Source organism: Tachyglossus aculeatus, chromosome 16 (genome assembly GCF_015852505.1).
Source record: "Tachyglossus aculeatus isolate mTacAcu1 chromosome 16, mTacAcu1.pri, whole genome shotgun sequence".
NCBI classification, from domain to species: Eukaryota; Metazoa; Chordata; class Mammalia; order Monotremata; family Tachyglossidae; genus Tachyglossus; species Tachyglossus aculeatus.
In genome coordinates this window covers 25307682-25329204 of record NC_052081.1, presented here as the reverse complement: position 1 = coordinate 25329204, position 21523 = coordinate 25307682, and the positions used below count along the sequence as shown (strand labels likewise).

The window sequence follows — 21523 nt, the reverse complement described above, 5'->3', positions numbered from 1 at the left end:
ACTTTGGTTCTCCACTGCCAACTTTCTATATCTAGATTTTACTGCCAACCCCATGCCCACCTCTTCCCTACTTCTGCTACGACAGACCACCACTCCGCCCACCTTCAAAGCCCTACTAAAATCACATCCCCTCCAAGAGGCCTTCCCAGACTAAACCCTCATTTCCCCCACTCGCTCTCCCTTCCGCGTTGCCCTTACATCGTTACCTTTAGAGAAGCAGCGTGGCTCAGTGGAAAGAGCCCGGACTTCGGAGTCAGAGGTCATGGTTTTGAATCCCGGCTCCACTGCTTGTCAGCTTTGTGATCTTGGGCAAGCCACTTCTCTGCGCCTCAGTTACCTCATCTGGAAAATGGGGATTAAGACTGTGAGCCCCGCATGGGACAACCTGATTACCTTGTACCTTGTACCTCCCCCTCGTCCCCCTCTCCATCCCCCCATCTTACCTCCTTCCCTTCCCCATAGCACCTGTATATATGTATATATGGTTGTACATATTTATTATTCTATTTATTTATTTATTTATTTATTTTACTTGTACATTTCTATCCTATTTTATTTTGTTGGTATGTTTGGTTCTGTTCTCTGTCTCCCCCTTTTAGACTGTGAGCCCACTGTTGGGTAGGGACTGTCTCTATGTGTTGCCAATTTGTACTTCCCAAGCGCTTAGTACAGTGCTCTGCACATAGTAAGCGCTCAATAAATACGATTGATTGATTGATTGATTGATTGATTGTATCCCCCCCCAAGCACTTAGAACAGTGCTTCGCACTTAGTAAGTGCTTAATACCATCATCATTATCATTATTACCTTTTAATCACTTAATACTCATCCACCCTCAGCCCCACGGCAGTCATTTACAAATCCGTAAACCCTGCCGATTCCCGTATCTGAATTTATTTCGATGTTTGTCTCCCCCTCTAAGCTCCTCTTGGTCAGGGATTGTATCTGACTCTAATGTATTCTCCCAAGTGCTTAGTACAGTGCTCTGCACACAGTAAGTACTAAATAAATGTCATTGATTGACAGAAGTTTTGTTTGGCTAGGGACACTTTTTTCCTCTTAATTCTAATGATAATAATAAGTGTGGTATTTTTAAGCACTTATTATACGCCTAGTAGTAGGAATAGTAGAGAAGCAGCATGGCTTAGTGGAAAGAGCATGGGTTTGGGAGTCAGAGGATGTGGGTTCTTATCCCGGCTCTGCCACTTGTATGCTGTGTGACCTTGGGCAAGTCACTTAACTTTTCTATGCCTCAGATACTTCATCTGTAAAATGGGGATTAAGACTGTGAGCCCCACGTGGGACAACCTGATTACCCTGTATCTGCCTCAGTGCTTAGAACAGTGCTAGGCACATGGTAAGTGCTTAACAAATACGATAATTATTAAATACCATAATTAAGTGCTTACTGTGTGCTAAGTACTGGGAAAGAAGAGTATACAGGGTCAATTAGACATGGACTCTGTCCCTCAAGGGGCTCACAATCTATGAATAAATCATAAATCATATTTATTGAGTGCTTAATGTGTGCAGAGCACTGTACTAAATGCTTGGGAGAGTACAGTGCACTAGAATTAGCAGATATGTTCCCTGCCCATGATGAGCTCTCAGTCTGGAGGGGGAGGCAGACATTAATATGAATAAGTAATTTGTAGCGTATAATTTAAAGCTGTGTACAGAAGTGCTGTGGGACTGGGGGTGGGGCAAATATCAAATGTCCAAAGGTCACAGATTGAAGTGCAAAGATGACATAGAAGGGAGAGCGAGCTGGGGAGACCAGTACTTAATGGAAGAAGGCCTCTTGGAGAAGACATGACCTTAATAATGCTTTGAAGGTGGAGAGAGTCTGGCTGTCTGGCATACGGAATAAATTGGCTCCAGCGGAGTGGATTGTGCAGGCTGGGCTGTAGTAGGAGATTCATGAGGTGAGGTAGGGTGGGGAAAGCTGATTGAGAGCTTTAAAGCCAATGCAGATGCAGTAGTCAAGGTGAACTAGGATAGATGCTTGGATCAGCATGGTAGCAGTTTGGATGGAGAGGAAAAGGTGGTTTTTAGCAATGTTGTGAAGATAGAACCGGCAGGATTTGGTGATATGCTTATATGGGTGGGCTGAGAGAGACGTGGATAATGCCACAATTACGGGCTTGTGAGATGGGGAGGATTGTGGTGTTGTGTACAGTCACGGGAAAGACATGCGGAGGACGGGTTGGGTGGGAAGGCAAGGAGTTCAGTTTGGGACAAGTTTAATTTGAGGTGTCCGAGGGGCATCCAAGTAGATACATCTTGAAGGCAAGAGGAAATGTGAGATTGCAGGCAAGGAGAGAGGTCAGGGCTGGAGATGTGGATTTGGGAATCATCTGCATAGAGATGGTAATTGAAGCCGTAGGATTGACTTATGCGGCTGTATAGCTGCTGAAAGAATGCAGTAGCCTAAAATCAATAACGAGACATTCCACAATTTGTTTTTATAGTATTGTTCATCTTTGTCAAAAGTAGGAATTGAATGGGCATGGAACATTAACCTCTTGTTTTTTTACTTTGAGTGAACCTAACCTACCCGTAATGCTTGAGAGCATAGGGAAATCTGTGTATTGCCATTAGCTCAACTCATAGGCTAGAAGTTTTTATATTTGAAAATTGGTCTTACACCTTTCAAAATTGTGTCATATTTAAAAGCAAGAGAGTGTCAGGATTCTGACATATTTTTGTGTTCAAGAATCATAAATTTTAGAAACAAGATGAGTTCTAAAGTCCACCCTGCCCTTCCATACCTCCCTCCTTTTCTCCACCTCCAAATCTGGGATTGCATACCCTGGCAATCCTTATTCTTATTTGGACTTTTCAATTTGACCCCAGTTTTCTCACTATTTTTTCCACTTGCCGTAAAGTATATCATTTTTATTCTCAGGCAAGAAACTGCGTCTAATTTAATGTACCTCCAAACTCAGGTTTTACCTTTAATTTCCCAATATCTTGAATTGTAGGGACCATGTCTCAATTCTCATCAGTGTATTCTATCCCAGTGTTTAGTACGGTGCTCTGCACGCAGTATGGCTTAATAAATATTACTACTACTACATTGCTTTTCCTTCCCTAACTTCCTAGATGCTCCCTTAATTTAGATTTAAAACCTACTAGTGGTGTTCAGTGAGTATTATTTTTGTTGATATGTGAATTTCTATTTGAAATCTACGAACAATCATTGTGCTTTCATTATAGAATACTCGTTGTTTCAATAAACTTGTAATTAATCTCCCTGTTTTTATTTTTGGTGATTCAGCTTTGTAAGAAGCATCACTTTGGAATAAATAAACCAGAGAAGATCACACAATCTCCAGATGACTCAAAATTTCTCTTGAAGACGTTTACTCAGATTAAATCAAATGTTTCTGCTCCTAATAAGAAGAAGGTGAGGATTGATTTAACTGTTGTAATGATGAAGTTGTGTAATGAGGAATAGAGGAAAGCCACTGTACGAAGTGAACCAATGCGCAATACTATTAAATGAGCAGTAATACGTCCTTTTGGACAACTGTTTTAAATATGGTGCTTTTTGCATTAGTGTTTATCATTCTTTGACTTTCGGATCAGTTGAATTTGTAATATTTTTCTTCTTTAGGTTAAAGAAAGTAAAGAGAAAGAAAAATTGGAACGGAGATTACTGGAAGAACTCTTAAAAATGTTCATGGATTCAGAGTCTTTTTACTACAGCCTGACCTATGATCTGACAAACTCAGTGCAAAGACAGAGTTCTTGTGAGAAGAATAACTTGCCCCTCTGGCAGAAAGTAAGCATCTATAACGCTAAATATTTCAGGGACTCTAGTCATTGATGTTGAAACGCTGTGAAGGTACAATATTTTCTTTTGCTGGTGGAAACCACTAATAATCCACAGCAGGCTCGTGAGATGTTTCTTCCTTGTGTTTTTTTCTAGGTGGATGACAGATTCTTTTGGAATAGATACATGCTCCAAGATCTTATCGAGACTGGGGTGAGTAATTCCACGTCCTAAAAAATGGTCAGCCTCCTCTTGCTGCCAATCAAAAAACCGTGCGGGGATGAGAGATTTAAAGAGGCGCTCAAGACCGAGGCTCAGCCGTCATTCTCGATGGTCGACTCCATCACCCGAATCTCAGTATGCCTTCATCCCAAAACGCGGCACAACCGTATGATCTGTGAAACCTATCTAATTGTAGTATAGCACAGTGCTCTGAGACAGTAAGTGCTCAATAAATACCATTGACTGCTCATCCAGTTGGATTGTAACTGTCTTGTACATCCCCAAGCGCGTAATACAGTGTTCTGCATACAGTAAGCTCTTAACAAATGCCTTTCATTGACTTATAATACCTCTGGAACCCAGCAAACCCCAGATAACATGGAAATTCCGTTTTGTTGGGGTTTTTTCCTTCCAGAACTCAGAAGTGGATTTCTGGATTGTCCCGGTCATCCAGGGTTTTGTGCAGATCGAAGAACTTGTGGTGAACTACAATGAATCATCTGATGATGAGAAAAGCAGCCCAGAGACTCCTCCCCAAGAGCCCTGCTGTGTAGATGATGTTCATCCTCGATTTCTGGTAGCTCTCATTTCTCGTCGAAGCAGACACAGAGCAGGTAAACCACATTTCCAGAACTTCTCATCAAGCTAACGTGACCGAATGAATTTGGAATAACGGAGAACAAGGGACAGAGTTTGCTGAAAAGTGAGGAAAGAGTTTTAAACTATCAGTCTGGGCTGGCGTGCTCAACAGTGTTGAGCTCAACAATGGCTTATGTGGCCAACTTGTACTTCCCAAGTGCTTAGTACAGTGCTCTGCACGCAGTAAGTGCTCAATAAATACAATTGAATGAATGAATGAACAAGCTTAATGGAGTACCATAAAGTTAAATTTGCTGTGTGACCCTCGGCAAGTCACTTCACTTCTCTGTGCCTCATCTGTAAAATGGGGGTTGAGATTGTGAGCCCCATGTGGCTCACAACCCGATTTGCTTGTGTCCACCCCAGAGCTTAGTAAGGTGCCTGCCACACAGTAAACACTTAACATATGCCACAGTTATTATTATTATTATTAAATAATAAACACTTTCCCAGGGTGAGGAACGGTTGGGGTGGATGGGAAAATAATTTGGGGAATGAAGGGGAGAAAAACCGGAAAGATGGACGAAATATGAAAACGGTAATTTAAAAAAATGTAGGCATCCCAAGGTGTCACTATGTCTACCTAGTGCTTGAAACTGAAATGAAGTTGGTCTTTCAGATATGACTCATATTGTAAAATGACTGAATTTTAATGTTAAGAATGCAAATCTAAATGCAGTACCATTGTGTCTGGGTTTGTGCTAGGCAGGTATAGGATGGTGGTGGTGTTGCTAGTAGTAGTAACAGTGTTATTAAGCATTTACTACATGTGGAGCACTGTGCTGAGCGCTGGGAGAGAATGCACAGGGGTGACTTAGACATTGTCCCTTCCCCTCAGGGAGATTCCCAGTGTAAGTGGGGAGCAGGGACCGCAGACAGACGCATCAGGAATGGTGAAACATTAAGACCCAACACAGAAAACGCACAAGATAAAAACACCTTCAATATATTATTTAAAAGGAATCCGCGGCCCTAAGGTACATGGGATTGCCCCCACCTGCAGAGTTGGGTGTAGAGGCAGTAGCCATTCCCGTTCCGATTCCTGACTTCCTAAAATTCACTTGGACCGGGCAGGAGGCTGGGAGTTGGCCAGCTGGGGTAGAGAAAGCCGGCGGGACGGTGGTTCCACCAAAGAAGCCAGAGACCCTTGTGGAACATCTGCTCCTGCCTCTTCCGATGCTGCTGCGCTTGCTGATCATCATCATCAATCGTATTTATTGAGCGCTTACTATGTGCAGAGCACTGTACTGAGCGCTTAAAAATGGCATTTATTAGGTGCTTACTATGGGCAAAGCACTGTTCTAAGTGCTGGGGAGGTTGCAAGGTGATCAGGTTATCCCTCGGGGGCTCACAGTCTTAATCCCCATTTTACAGATGAGGTAACTGAGGCACAGAGAAGTGAAGTGACTTGCCCCAAGTCACACAGCTGACAATTGGTGGAGTCGAACCTATGACCTGACTCCAAAACCCGTGCTCTTTCCACCGAGCCATGCTGCTTCTCCTGTGTTGACAAATGCCATCAGGCCCCTGGAAGTGAATGGGACACCGAAAAGATTAAGCAGCATTGCGTAGTGATTGGAGAATGGGCCTGGGAGTTGGAAGGTCATGGGTTCTAATCCCGCAAAGCAGCATGGCCTATTGGATAGAGCACAGGCCCGGGAGTTTGCAGGTCGTGTGTTCTAATCCCAGCTCTGCCACTTAATAATAATAATGATGGCGTTTATTAAGTGCAAAGCACTATTCTAAGCGCCGGGGAAGTTACAAGGCAATCACGTTGTCCCTCAGGGGGCTCACAGTCTTAATCCCCATTTTACAGATGAGGTAACTGAGGCACAGAGAAGTGAAGTGACTTGCCCGAAGTCACACACCTGACAATTGGCAGAGCCGGGATTTGAACCCATGACCTCTGACTCCAAAGCCCGGGCTCTTGCCATTGAGCCACGCTGCTTCTCTTGTCTGCTGGGTGACCTTGGGCAAGTCACTTCACTTCTCTGCACCTCAGTTCCCTCATCTGTCAAATGGGAATTAAGACTTTGAGCCCCGCGCGGGACAGGTTCTGTGTCCAACCCAATTATCTTGTATCTACCTCAGTGCTTAGAACAGTGCCTGGCACATAGTAAGCGCTTAACAAATACCATAATAATAATAATAATTGTCTGCTTTGTGGCCTTGGGCAAGTCACTTCACTTACTGTTCCTCAGTTGCCTCAACTGTAAAATGGGGATTAAGCCTGTGAGCCCCAAGAGGGGCAGGGACTGTGTCCAACCTGATATGCTTGTATCCATCCCGGCACTTAGTACAGTGCCTGGCACAGAGTAAGCGCTTAACAAATACCATAATTATTACTAAGACCCTCTCAAGTCTTCTAAAAAAAAAATTGGTGTGTGCTTTTCTGGTCACTCTTAGGAATGCGGTATAAACGGAGAGGGGTCGATAAAAATGGCAATGTGGCAAACTATGTGGAGACGGAGCAGCTGATACATGTTCATAATCATACACTCTCGTTTATTCAAACCCGAGGCTCTGTGCCTGTATTTTGGAGCCAGGTTGGCTATAGATATAATCCACGACCACGACTGGACAAAAGTGAGTATACAACTTATGTGCGTAGTTTCCGAGCAGTGCTGTTGTCGATCGTGAAGGGAACACAGGATATTCGTCTAGTGGCCTTAAGTTTGACTGGGCAGGTTTCTGCCGATTTTTTTTTTCTCGAAATAATTTGTTCCGGATTTCCCGTTTGAAAGGCTGTGGGTGAATGGTGCGTTTGCGGTGTAATTTTTGTGTTTTTAATAGGTCATTGGTGCCAATGGGGCCTATTGCTCCCACAGGGCATTGGCACCTAGAAGCTTTTGGGGCAGGGAAAGCAGGTGTATAGCTGGTGTTGGAAACGGATCAGAGGTGGAACACCCCCCAGGGGAGTAGGAGGATGAGAAGGTATCGCCTCTTTTTTAAAATCCCATTTATGGAGTCCTTACTGTGCGCCCTAAGTGCTTGGGAGAGTACAGTATAACAGTAGATACATTCCCTGACCAACAACAAGCTTACAGTCTAGAGGGGGGAGACTGATATTACTATAAATAAATTAATGAAAGGTAAGTACATAAGTGCTGCAGGGCTAGGAGGGGAGGTAAGTAAAGGGAGAAAGTCAGGGTGACTCAGAAGAGAGTGGAAAAAGAGGGAAGGAGGGAAGACCCCTTGGAGGAGAAGTGCCTTCAGTAAGCCTTTGAAGGAAGTCTGTCGGATTTGAGGAGGAAGGACAAGAAAGTCTGTCGGATATGAGGAGGAAGGACAAGAAAGGGACTTCCTTTCTTGTCCTCACTGGATACCAGAACTGGGCAGAAGTGAGTCCTCTCACAATTCACCTACCTTCCCACTTTTTTGACCCATCTAGGCATCCTGGCATCTTCCAGGGATGGAGCAGGGCCAGAGCTCAGGAGGTATTCTGTGTCAGCAGCCTGCATGCCCCCAGGGCTACACATCGCCAGTTGTATATATTCAGTGCTTAGTCAATCGTATTTATTGAGCTCTTACTGTGTGCAGAGCACTGTACTAAGCGCTTGGGAGAGAACAGTATAACAGACACATTCCCTGCCCACAGCGAGCTTTCAATGTACCAAAGCCCTTAGAAGAATACAGGACAACAGAGATGGTAAACACATCCCCCGCCCACAAGGAGCTTACAGTCTAAAGGCCACACAAGTACTTTACCACCTCCCAGCTAGGATCTGTCGGCCGTGGCTTCTGCTGCTGCCTTCCTATAAAAAATCCAAGTCAATCAATCAATCAATCGTATTTATTGAGCGCTTACTGTGTGCAGAGCACTGTACTAAGCGCGTGGGAAGTCCAAGTTGGCAACATATAGAGACAGTCCCTACCCAACAGTGGGCTCACAGTCTAGAAGGGGGAGACAGAGAACAAAACCAAACATATTAACAAAATAAAATAAATAGAATAGATATGTACTAGTAAAATAAATAAATAAATAAATAGAGTAATAATCAGGCGATCGATCAATGTGACTTAAATAGAGTAATAATCAGGCGATCGATCAATGTGACTTAATTGAGCACTTACTATGTGCAGAGCACTTGGGAGAGTACAGTACAACAGAGTTGACAGACATGATCCCTGCCTATACGAGCTTACTGTCTAGAGGGGGGGACAGATGTTAATAGACATAAGTAATTTGTAGAATATAATTTATAGATAGGAATGAATAGTTTACACTGGATAATTTATAGATAGGAACATAATGTACGTAAGTACTGTGGGAGTGGAGGTGGGTTGACTATCAAGTGCTTAAAGGGTACAGATCTAAGTGCATGCTTAGGGGACCCAGGAGGGAGAGGGAGTAGGGGAAACTAGGGCTCAGTCAGGGAAAGCTACTTGGAGGAAATGTGATATTTAGTAAGGATCTGAAGGTGGGGAGAGTGGGTCGTCCGTTGGATATGAAGGAAAAGTTCCAGACGAGAGCCGTGGGCAAGGGCTCGGCAGTAAGGTAGAGGAGATTAAGGTACAGAGAATAGTTTGGCATTAGAGGAGCAGAGTGTGCGGGCTGGATCGGAGTAGAAAATAAATGAGGTAAGCCGGGAGGGAGCGAACTGTTCCTTAAAGCTCATGGAGGAGCCAGGTTGCTTACGTGGTCCCATAGGATGCTCGCCCACCGTGGGGACTGCAGAGCTCCGATCCCCACCCGGCCCCCCATCATCCCACCCTGGGGGAGTTCCCGCGGGCAGTCTGAGCCAGTGGGGCAGGAGTGATGCAGGGGGACAGATGGCTCCTCCTCAGGGCTAAATGTGGGGGAAAAATGATCCATTCCCACCCAGGGATGACCCGGAAGGCAGTGGTGGAAAAAGAAGGCACAGCATGGTAGTGAGTAGCATTTTGCTTTCTCTCTCTCTCTCTCTCATCCTCTTTCCCTCTTTTCCCTCCCCTTTCCTCTTGTCTCCTCCTTTGCCTTCCCTTTCTCTCTATCCTCTTTTCTTTCCTTCTTCTCCCTTCCTCCCTGCCTTGCCACTGCAGCCCCCAATTCATCTCCCAAACAAAAAGTTGGCAGCCTTGGTAGATGTAGACCTACCTCCTTCCCTTCCCCACAGCACCTGTATATATGTATATATGTTTGTGCATATTTATTACTCTATTTATTTATTTTATTTGTACATATCTATTCTATTTATTTTAGTTTGTTAGTATGTTTGGTTTTGTTCTCTGTCTCCCCCTTTTAGACTGTGAGCCCACTGTTGGGTAGGGACTGTCTCTATATGTTGCCAATTTGTACTTCCCAAGCGCTTAGTACAGTGCTGTGCACATAGTAAGCGCTCAGTAAATACGATTGATGATGATGATGATGATGTAGAAATCTTGCTCCTTTGACTTCTCATTGATGTAATTTCTCTTGCTTAGGAATTTTTCGAGTTGGCCTATGGAATATGAAATTTGTTTCCAAAGATTTAAGTTAGTTGATGACTTATGGGACTCTAGATCTGAAGCCTAGGTTTGAAAAAAGCAGAGTTAATTGCTCTGATGTGTCTCACTTGCACTTTATGAGAAAATGTAGGTTTTTAAACTGCAGGCTGGGGGAGTATAGATTACATATTGATTATCACACTAATGCCCGTGAACATTGATCAGTGCCAGGAGCTTCCTCATTCAGTACAAAGGGCCAGCTCATACAAGCTTTGCCCAGGCAAGCTTTATTGGCAAGCCTAGGAGAGTTTGTGGATTAGTACTCTTTTAACTGCCGACTGGATAATATAGCTGCTTTGTGGGTATACTAGAGTGAGAAAAATCGGTATTTCATTCTTCTTTCTAGGTGAAAAGGAAACTGTTTCCTATTTTTGTGCCCACTTTGAGGAACAACTGAAAATTTACAAAAAGCAGGTAGGTTTTAGTTGCAGGCATCATCTTTTTCTTTCTGATCAGAGCATCACATATATGAATATTTTTAATCAAATGTTGTTTGAAAATAATTGTAAACAGCAATTATTTTTTAATAATAAACCCAACACACATCAGACTGAAGTAGCATTCCTCGATTCAACAATTAACGTTTTTAGAAAATATGTAAAAATCAGTTTTTGATAAGTACTAAGATAATGAATTACACTTGGGCCAAAAATTTTAATGAACCAAATAAGGAAAACCTTGAAGCAGGGGTGGTGGTGATAATGTTATTTATTTCACTCCCACTGAGTGCTCTGTGCTGCAAAAATAGCTTGGGAAAGTACACCAGAATTACAAGGCAAATCCTCTGTCCTCAAGGAGTTTGCATTCTTTTGGAGGAGACGGAGATAAGAATTTTACAAATAGGATAATACCTGCTCTCCCTCCCCATTAGACTGTGAGTCCCATGTGGGACAGGGATTGCATCCGACCCTGATTAACTTATATCTACTGTAATGCTTAGAACAGTGCTTGACACACAGTGATTAGCAAGTATTGTAAAAAAAAATTGTACAGTCTGTCATACAAGTATGCATAAATGCTGTAGGAAGGCATATATATAAATATGAAAGCTCTAGAGATGACTAATGGATTGATCAAACTCGAGGTGTTGGAGAAGTTAATTGGAAATTACTTGTTGGAGGAGGTGGGATTTTAGGAGAGCTCAATTTGAACGTGGGGAAAACCTCAGATGAATGGCACAGTATAACCCGAAAAGAATTCAAAAACATTTCTTGGTAGGAAAGAATCAATCGTATCAATCGTAAAGAAGAATGATCAAGACTTTAAGACTTATGTAAGTTGTAATTTTTTTTTCTCCCCCAACAGGTCCTCATTAACTTGGTGGATCAGGCAGGAAGAGAGAAGATTATTGGAGATGCTTACCTTAAGCAAGTGTTACTATTCAACAATTCTAACCTTACTTACGTCTCATTCGACTTCCATGAACACTGGTATGTAGGCTTTTAAAGGCAAGAGTGTCACAATTTGCTTCGGGGACCTTTATTCAGTCTCCACTAGGTAGAAAGAGATCCTCTTCCTTCTTTGCCCTTGTGCACTTTTAGAAGGGAGTATGTTTATGTTTTATTTCCAAATGAAGAATATTAAAGGGTCCAGTGTCAATATGTTGTCCCTTATACCCTAGCCGACCACATCTTTTTCATGTCTTTTCTCCCATCCGAACTGCTTTGGAAATGTATTTTATGATTCTCCCATCTGTAATCTTACTCCTTATTTCCTGTACTACGTGATTGTTTTGGATTCCCATCTCTTCGGAATTATGCTGGAGGATCTTTTCCTTGCACTCAGTAAATCTGCCCCTATTGTAGGGAGCCTGAATGCTTGTGTTGGGTGGTAAACCTGGAAGAATATCAGAAATCCAATTCCTTTGAGTGGGAATGGATCCCTTTAAAGGCACTGAGAGGGCTCTGTAGAAGCCTTACATCTTAAGAATGGTCAGCATTTAAAGGCACAATACTCATAAGCGTGGGTTTTGCTCCAGCATCCGTTAATTAATTGTTTAACTGTTTATGGGAGAAGCAGTGTTGCCTAGTGGAAAGCGTACAGGCCTGGGAATCAGAGGACCTGTGATCTGCCACTTGCCTGCTGTGTGACTGTGGGCAAGTCACTGAACTTCTCTGGGCATGTTTCCTCTTCGGAAAATGGGGATTCAATATCTGCTTAGCCTGTGAGCCCCGTGGGGGATTGGGACCAAGTCTGACCTGACTGAATTAACGTGAGGCTTTTGGCTTTGCAGCCGAGGGATGAAGTTTGAGAACGTTCAAACTCTTACAGATGCCATCCATGACATTATCCTTGACATGAAGTGGTGCTGGTAAGTGCCATTTAACGTGCTCACACAGGTTAAGCAAAACATTTTAACACATTTTAATTTTTGAGTTTCTGCATGCTGGCCCCTGCCCCGGGGAAAAGTACACTTGAAAACAGTTTTAAAAGCTTTTTGGTCACCTATTGGCTCCCTTTTCTCTTAAATGTTATGGTAGTCTAATGACCATTTTAGATTCTTCAATTCCTGGAGGATTTTTCAGTTAGAAAAATAGGAAGTATGTGAAAAGTTAAGGAGTTGCACTTGTCTGCTGCGTGGCCTTGGGCAAGTCACTTCACTTCTGTGTGCCTCAGTTCCCTTATCTGTAAAATGGGGATTAAGACTGTGAGCCCTGTTGGGAACAACCCAATTATCTTGTATCCACCCCAGCGCTTAGAACAGCGCCTGGCACCTAGTAAAGCTCTTAACAGATACCATAATTATTATTATTGTTATTGCTATTTAAAATAAAGAAATGAAAGCTGAGAGAGGACTTTAAAGTGTTTAAATGTATGAAACGTTATTAAAAGGATTCCCAGTTGTTTGACGTCTTCAAAGCGGCGAACTAGAGAAAATAACCCAGTGGATGCAGAAGAAGGGGTTTAGGTAAGACTTCCAGGCAGCCACAGGAAAGGATTAGAATTGCCTTGCCTGTGCATTTTAAATTAGGTAATTACATGTTTCAAATGATTTAGGTATAGTTCTGACTAGAACCTGGCATAGCGACCCACCCTCAATCATGCGACGGTGAAGATGGTGAGTCAAAGGACGAAACTAGATGACCTATTGACCGTGGCTTGAAAAACTGTATAGATTGCATAAAAATCTAGCTTCCAACTAATTTTTTTTTTTCCGAGCAGCTGGGTCCAGATATCAACTCTGTAAGACATTATACATATAGAGGAATGGCCCCATAGCCGTGCTATGGTCAGATTTTGTGCCGTGAATTTTGTGGTGGTTTACACCCTATTAAAATTGTAGTCTTCAATCAGAATATTTTAGTCCGCTATATTACAAATAAGGAGGTTCAATAGCAGCATGGCCTGGGAGTGAGAAGGTCATGGGTTCTAATCCCGGCTCTGCCACTTTTCGGCTGTGTGACTTTGGGTGAGTTATTTCACTTTTCTGGACCACAGTTACCTCATCTGTAAAAGGGATTGAGACTGTGAGCCCCACGTGGGACAGGGACTTTGTCCAACCTGGCACATAGCAAGCGCTTAACTGTTCTCAGTGCTTTGCACATAGTAAATGCTTAATAAATGCCATTAAAAAAAGTACCATAATTTAGGAGTGTTATTCGTATAGTAGTTAATATGTTTCGCCATTTAATAGGCTTTTGTTTTTTGATCAAATTGGCCTGAATGTTCGTTTCATTTTTAGTTTTTTAATTTAAAAATCAAAAAAATTTCAAGTTCAATTTTTTTTTTTTTAAGGGTCGATCATGCTGGCGTGATATGTAAGCAGGAAGGGATTTTTCGAGTCAACTGCATGGACTGCTTAGATCGTACTAATGTAGTACAAGCAGCTATTGCAAGAGTGGTCATGGAACAGCAGGTATGTATGATTGAATGAGGTTGCAGATGTTTCATTTTTCTTGCATAAAGTGCTCATGAGTTTTTATTAATCTAGGCAAGAAGCCGTGCGGCCCCGTGAATGGAATATGGGCCCAGGAATCAGAGGGACCTAGGTCCTAATCCCGGCTCCTCCACTTGTGTGCTGTGTGACCTTGGGCAAGTCACTTAACTTCTCTGAAACTCAGTTACCTCATCTGTAAAATGGGGATTAATACCGTGGGACAGGCACTGTGTCCAATCTGATTAGCTTGTATCTACCCCACTGCTTAGTACAATGCTGCCTGGCATAGTTAACATTTAACAAATACTACAATAGAACACTTATACACAACTGTTCAAATCGAAGAAATCAGTGAGGGTGCAAAATAAAACTAAAAATTGCATGCTAAGCAAAGTCTTTTCTTTAAGGACAAATTTTGAAGGTGCAAGTCATGATATTTTGAAACTTGAAGGCTTTCTATTATAAGTGATGAAGGGCAGTCGCTTTATTTTTTCTTAGTACTCAGTTGCTCTCTCTTAATTTGAATAGATATAAAAGTCAAAGGAATTTAGTAAAGATCCTCTTAAAGGTACACAGTGATGACTTTTCTCTATCGTTCCATTATCTTAAATTGCCAAAATACAGACAATACTTTTTTGTCCTTATTTCTTTAGTAGTTCATCACAAACTTTTCTGCAGATTTCTGAGATTCCTTAATTGTAGTTATACCACGTACTTCGCTTTCCTTTGGTTTGCTTGTATGTTGTGTCGTTAATTCATTTCATGTGAAATCTCACTTGGCCCATTAATGAGTATGTTTAATTTTAGCTGAAGAAATTAGGTGTGATGCCACCTGAGCAGCCATTACCAGTGAAATGCAGTAGGATATACCAGATAATGTGGGCCAACAATGGAGATTCTATAAGTCGGCAGTATGCTGGAACAGCAGCTTTAAAGGTAAAAAAAATAAAAAAAAAACCAAAACTAACACGTGTCCTGATAAGAAAACCAGATGTCAGACTTTGGTTTGGTGGCAGTTAAAATTCTGGGACTCTTTTTGGAAGGCTAGAATTCCTAAAAGTAGCGCTGACTCCTGGCTCTGTCCTTGGAAAACTTTCAGAGCAAAGGCCTTCCTGGATGTTTCCCAGGTGATGAAACCTCCAAGCCAATGACTCTCGAAATGCTGTAATTTTATTTTATGTCCTCATTCTGAGAAGTTCTTTGAAGTGAGTGAACTTAAATGAAAAGGCTAAGGTCTTAAAAATAATGCTGAAACTAAAAACACCTTTAAGATAGATACTGTAAATATTTCAGCGAAGACTCTTCGAGTGTGACGAAAACATAAACCGGAATGCTCAGCTCTATAAAGTTGAGAGTAAAGACTTTTCTGCCTGGCAAGATCAGGCTTTTATCTTCTGAAAGATTTTTCTCCTCTTTCTTTCAGTATACCGGTAAACGTGATTAAACTCTGGTTTCTGATTGGCATTGTTGAATTGCTAAACCTAGAACAACACGTGGTTCTCTTGGTCAAAAATGAGAACTTGGTGAAGTTTGTTAAGAAAACTCAACCCGGTTCTCTGGATTCACCATTAGCAATTGTGATGGTACAGTCTGTCCAGTCGTAAGTTTGAATTTTATTGCTATCATCTGAGACTCCTCCAGAAACCAATAAAAATACTTTCTTGGGGTCTCTAGCGTTTGGGTATTAAATGGTCAAAATGTCCCATTTTATCTGGCAGGGTGACTTTACAAGGACCGGCGAAAGGAAGTTGGCAGGAGTAATGAAAGATGGCGTTAACTCTGCAAATAGATATTACTTGAATCGCTTTAAGGATGCTTACAGGCAAGCAGTTATAGGTAAGAACCACATATCCGTTTACGAGTTGAAACGTTTCTGTCTTTCGAAGCGGCCTGGCCTCATGGATACAACGGGGGCCTAAGAGTCAGAGGGACCTGGGTTCTAATCCCAGCTCTGCCACTTGTCTGCTGTGTGACCCTGGGCAAGTCACTTAAATTCTTTGTGCCTCGGTTACCTCATTTGTAAAATGGAGATTGACCGTGAGCTCCACTTGGGACATCAGACTGTGTCCAACCCGATTTGCCAAGTATCCACCCCAGCGCTTAGTACAGGGCCTGGCACGCAGTAAGTGCTTAACAAATACCGCCATTATCATTGCCAAATTGCAAAAACTGTCATGTTAATTTCTCCTACATGCTTTAATACAGGTGAATTACATCCCCACCTCTCAAGAACATGATTTACGTTGTTATTATTAATAGTACCAAATCATCTATTCCTAATAAAGATCAGATTACTGCTTTTAGATATTTAATATGATGCTCTGTGGTAAATTTTTCTTCTTAGTTGATGTAATACGATTTTTGGCTCCAGATCGCAGCCAAAAACATGACCCACCTACTTCAGGATGATAGGTTGTCTGGCCCTGGCGGCATTTGGGGAATATAAAGTGAAGGGATGACTATAAGGTGTGAAGTAGCGTGGCCTAGTGGAAATAGCACAGGTTTGGGACTTAAAGGACTGGAATTCTACTCTAATTTTTTTTTTAAATGATATTTGTTAAGTGTCCAGTATGTGCCAGACAGTGTTCTAAACACTGGAGTAGATTCAAGGTAAATTATCTGTTGTTTGACCTTAGTTGTCTGTTGTTTGACCTCAGTTAATCTCTCTGGGCCTGTTACCTCATCTGTAAAATGAGAGTTAAGACTGAACCCCAAGACTTTGTCCCACCTGATTATCTTGTATCTACCCCAGAGCTTAGTACAGTCCCTGGTATATAGTAAGTGCCTACCAAATACCATTAAAAGTAAACCAAAAAAAAGGGGTCACTTGGGGTAAAACCGAATGGCCCAAGCAGCAGAAGAGTAATTGCCAGAACTGAGAGAAGACGTTTAGAAGATTTCGACAAGGAGTACGTCAAGGTAGACAGACAGGTAGAGAATTCTTATTTGTAAACCGGATTTAACCCAGTTTATCAAGAAAATGGCAACGGAATTAAAAATGAAAGCTAAAATGAGTGTTCCAAACAATCAGCTAACGTCTTCTCAAATACTGACATCTGTTTTCTTTAGATTTGATGCAGGGTATCCCAGTCACGGAAGATCTCTACTCCATATTTACAAAAGAGAAAGAACATGAGGCTTTGCACAAGGAAAATCAGAGAAGCCATCAGGAATTGGTTAGCCAGCTATTACAGAGCTACATGAAATTACTCTTGCCAGATGATGAAAAGTTCCATGGGGGATGGGCACTTATTGATTGCGACCCAAGGTCAGTTTCCAGGAAATTGGTATTGATAGGTGTCACTATCAATAGGTGTTAACGATTAAGTAACTTTGTTTTAATTTGGGCGCTATCTTAGCGAACATAATGAACGTAGCCCACAGAAATTTTAAACAAGTTTCATAGCAAGCCATTGCTATAGCTCTGGAGGGACTCACCCATTTTAGTTAACCAGTTATAGGAAAAGAAAAAAGTTATTAACAAAATGAGGCTTGGTCTGGGATTTTCTTGAAATTTTGTGCGAATTAGTGTCTGCATACGCTGAGAAATTCCCGTCACCATCCTGTTTCGAGAGCAACTACCGGTAATCAGTGAGAAATTCCCCTCACCATTCTGTAACTACCGGTAATCTTTAAATGAAGTGTGGCTGCAGCATGGGTCTGAGGCTCTATTTTAGAGCCGTGTGAATTTCAAGACTCGGTGAAAATGTGATGTTGGCAGTTCGAAGCTCGTTGTGGACAGGGAACCTATCTGCCAACTCTGTTATATCTCGTACTCTCCCAAGCACTCAGTACAGTGCTCTGCACGCAGTCAGCCCTCAATAAATTAAGGTAATTGATTACGAGAGAAACATTTATTCTCTTAAGCAGAAGGGGTGGAGTAATTAGAAGCCTATTGCATTTTGCTGCAGAAGTTTAGATGTACTTTGCATCTTTGTCATAGCGGAGTCATCCGTTTGCTTTTTCTCCGTATGAAAACAGGCAAGTGATAGTCCTCTGGGTACGGGAGATAGGATTGGGCCATGACTTTATCACCGTTTCCCAGTGCTTTGTCCCTGCTTTCAGTAATTTGAAAATATTTGGTTGGGGAACGTCAAGGAAATCAGTCAGGAGTGAAGGGCATTTGGTTTCCTGACTATTTTGATCAGACCCGAGAATGAATTCTTCACGTGTCCTTTGCCAAGCCCGAACTCCCCAACTGCAGCTCTCTGTAGACCGCTCTGGCTACTCAGTTGTGCAGTTTTGCACACCCGTGGTTTTCCATAGTCGTGTTTAATACATTTCCAGTGTACCGCGACTGTGTTTGCTCCCTTCGGCACAAGATTGGCTTGCCTTTCTCCGCACTGTTCCTGCATCAGTGGTTTCATTAACATTGCACGGAGAACTAACTGTTACATTAAGCTTATAGTAGCAGTAAACTTTAAACAGTTACCGTTTAGTTCCTGTGTGATACTAATGGATGCAGTAATGGAGACCGAAAATGTGATCCAAGTGAGTAACAGCCCTGTGGTAACAGCAAACTGTAAACAGTTAGTGTAAGTGATTTTCCTTGCAACTTGAAGAGCTTATAGCAACCTTAGAACGCCTACCCTCCTCCATGCTATCTTGAACTTTTCTATGTGAGGAAGGAAGCAGGCTGGAGGCCTAATCCCCTTGATTCCAGAAATCTCTGGGCTCACCAGTTTTGTCAAAAAGATTCTTTAAGGACCCGAATCCCCGCAGTTGGCAAGGAAAATCTGTATTTTACTTGCTGTTCTCCGGCTGCTGACCTTTCTCGATATGAAATTTGAACCATTGACCTTTTGTCGTCCTACGTGTGTTCTCGCTGTGCCTCTAGTAGAAGAACCTTGCATCAAAATTGCCGTATGTAAGAGTTGGTATAAGTTTCTAAACCCCTGTTGACCAGAACCCTAAACAGACTTTGCCATTGCTTGGAAAATAATTGCAATTGGACATTGTGGGTGGACATTTGAGGTTAGGAGGCGAAGAATTTAAAACTCAACCAAAAGTAGAGTGTGAGAGTTCTGAGGGATTCTACAGTTGTAGTTGGGTGTTGCATTTTTATCAGATTTTTTTCATCGTTTTTTGCTGAAGCCTCGTTTTTGCCAGATTTGGTCTGGTTGCGTAATTTTGCTGGAAGCGTAGACGGTGACCGGTGGAACTTCTTTTTTCTAATAATGTATGTCATGTTTGTTTAGCCTCACTGATGCCACTCACAAAGACGTGGATGTGCTGCTACTGCTTTCTAACTCTGCATACTACGTGGCCTAGTAAGTTGTCGATCGGTTTCCAAACCGTTACGGTATTGTTTTACCCGGGCACGTTGTTGTCTAGAACATGCGAGCCTTAGCATGCAAAGTATTTTTTAACTGTTTGGTACTTCCCGGTCTCATAAAACCCTGAATAAGCACCAAATGTATTCCCCCCCCCCCCACATTTTAATCTTCACCTTTTCACCCCCTTCTAGTTACGATGATGAAGTGGACAAGGTCAATCAGTATCAAAGGCTGAGCCTAGAAGATTTGGAGAAAATAGAAATAGGTAAAAATCTTCCGAAAGAACGTCTTGTTTGCGTTGCTGAAACAGATTGACTTCCTCTAAGGTGACCAGGTGTCGGGGAATTTAAAGAGCTGTTCGGCACCAGCTCTAGGTTCTTCACATCCGATTCGTGATGTGAACAGTCTGAAGTATAAAACGGAACATTATAACTCTAGACCATAATGCGGGGAACTGGGTTCTATTGTACTCGCCTAAGTGGTTCAAACAGTGCTCTGCACCCAGTAAGTGCTCAATAAATGCAATGTACTGATCGATTGGCTGCCTGAGACTTGGGGAGGACTTGGGACAAGAGGTCAGTGGTCATTTCAGCCTCTCGAGTCCCGGCCTCTGCATACCTGGTTTGCAAGACAGCGGCTGCCCGACAAGATGAACCCTGCGAGCCTAAGGCTGCCTCGGCCGCCCCGCTGCTGACGACGTGGGATCCGCCCAAATCCCGCGGGCCCAGCTCCGAGCTCCCACCTGTCATAATAATAATAATAATAATGGTATTTGTTAAGCACTTGCTATGTGCAAAGCACTGTTTTAAGCGCTGGGGAGGGTACAAGGTAATAATAATGGTATTTGTTAAGCACTTACTCTGTGCAAAGCACTGTTCCAAGCGCTGGGGAGGTTACAAGGTCATAATAATAATAATAATAATGGTATTGGTTAAGCGCCTACTATGTGCAAAGCACTGTTCTAAGTGCTGGGGAGGTTACAAGGTGATAATAATAATAATGGTATTTGTTAAGCGCTTACTATGTGCAAAGCACTGTTCTAAGTTCTGGGGAGGTTACAGGGTGATGATAATAATAATAATAATAATGGTATTTGTTAAGCGCTTACTATGTGCAAAGCACTGTTCTAAGTGCTGGGGAGGTTACAAGGTGATAATAATAATAATAATGGTATTTGTTAAGTGCTTACTATGTGCAAAGCACTGTTTTAAGCGCTGGGGAGGTTACAAGGTAATAATAATGGTATTTGTTAAGCACTTACTCTGTGCAAAGCACTGTACCAAGCACTGGGGAGGTTACAAGGTGATAATAATAATAATGGTATTTGTTAAGCGCTTACTATGTGCAAAGCACTGTTCTAAGTGCTGGGGAGGTTACAAGGTGATAATAATGGTGTTTGTTAAGTGCTTACTATGTGCAAAGCACTGTTCTAAGTGCTGGGGAGGTTACGAGGTGATAATAATAATGGTATTTGTTAAGCCCTTACTATGTGCAAAGCACTGTTCTAAGTGCTGGGGAGGTTACAAGGTGATAATAATAATAATAATAATGGTATCTGTTAAGCGCCTACCCCGTGCAAAGCACTGGGGAGGTCACAAGGTTGTCCCACAGGGCGGCTCCCAGTCTTCATCCCCATTTTCCAGATGAGGTCACTGAGGCACAGAGAACGGTGGGGGGCAAAAAAAGCAGTCGTCTTGAGCTCGCCTAGCAACAGCCAGTTCAACTGGAACCACTGAAAGCACTGGTGCTGCTGCCGCCTTTTTTCCTCCTCTCCCTCTTTGGCCTTTCTTGTTTCCCTTGCCCCCTGCCCCTGTTTCTCATCCCCTCCTTGTCCCCTCTTAACAAACACTAAGGTCTATAACTGAGAAGATCTTTTCGAGGTAGAAAAAAGAGACCCATATCTACCGTAAAACCCAATTCAGATTTGTCTACAACTGGCCCAGGAAATGTTCTATTTCAGTTTGCCCTCTGTCCATCCACGAGTTGTCATTTTTTTTTGCTCCATAGTCATTCAGAGTACTGTTTTTGAAACATGTCGGAGAAGACAGGGTGGGAAAAAACATTATTTTGTATTGTTAGATATGCTTCACTTTATTTGGGCTTATTTTTTGAGCTGTGACAGATCAAGCGTGTGTTTTTGGAATGGTGAAGTTAGATTTAGTCTGAGAAAGAAGAGTGGCCTAAAACGACCCCGTCTAATGTGTGAATTTGGCTTCCTGAAAACAACACAGCCCACATTTTTTCTTCCTTATTAGTGTTTAATG

The 21523-nt window shown here is 42.4% G+C and overlaps 1 protein-coding gene across 3 annotated transcripts in view; it reads left to right on the top strand.

Annotated features, from left to right (window-relative positions):
* The window catches only part of INPP5F (inositol polyphosphate-5-phosphatase F), a 65808-nt gene that overhangs the window by 33804 nt on the left and 10481 nt on the right, over positions 1-21523 (top strand). For all 3 annotated transcript variants that reach the window (XR_005454469.1, XM_038758493.1, XM_038758494.1), the window contains 14 exons: positions 3282-3410; positions 3621-3788; positions 3936-3992; positions 4417-4615; positions 7047-7226; positions 10453-10520; positions 11412-11536; positions 12340-12417; positions 13842-13962; positions 14791-14919; positions 15702-15819; positions 17053-17251; positions 19182-19253; positions 19451-19524. Coding sequence is in view for 2 of the 3 variants with exons in the window: in XM_038758493.1 (XP_038614421.1) it covers positions 3282-3410; positions 3621-3788; positions 3936-3992; positions 4417-4615; positions 7047-7226; positions 10453-10520; positions 11412-11536; positions 12340-12417; positions 13842-13962; positions 14791-14919; positions 15702-15819; positions 17053-17251; positions 19182-19253; positions 19451-19524 (1717 nt within the window). In the remaining variant the exon portion in view is untranslated. The remainder of the gene's footprint in view (positions 1-3281; positions 3411-3620; positions 3789-3935; positions 3993-4416; positions 4616-7046; positions 7227-10452; positions 10521-11411; positions 11537-12339; positions 12418-13841; positions 13963-14790; positions 14920-15701; positions 15820-17052; positions 17252-19181; positions 19254-19450; positions 19525-21523) is intronic.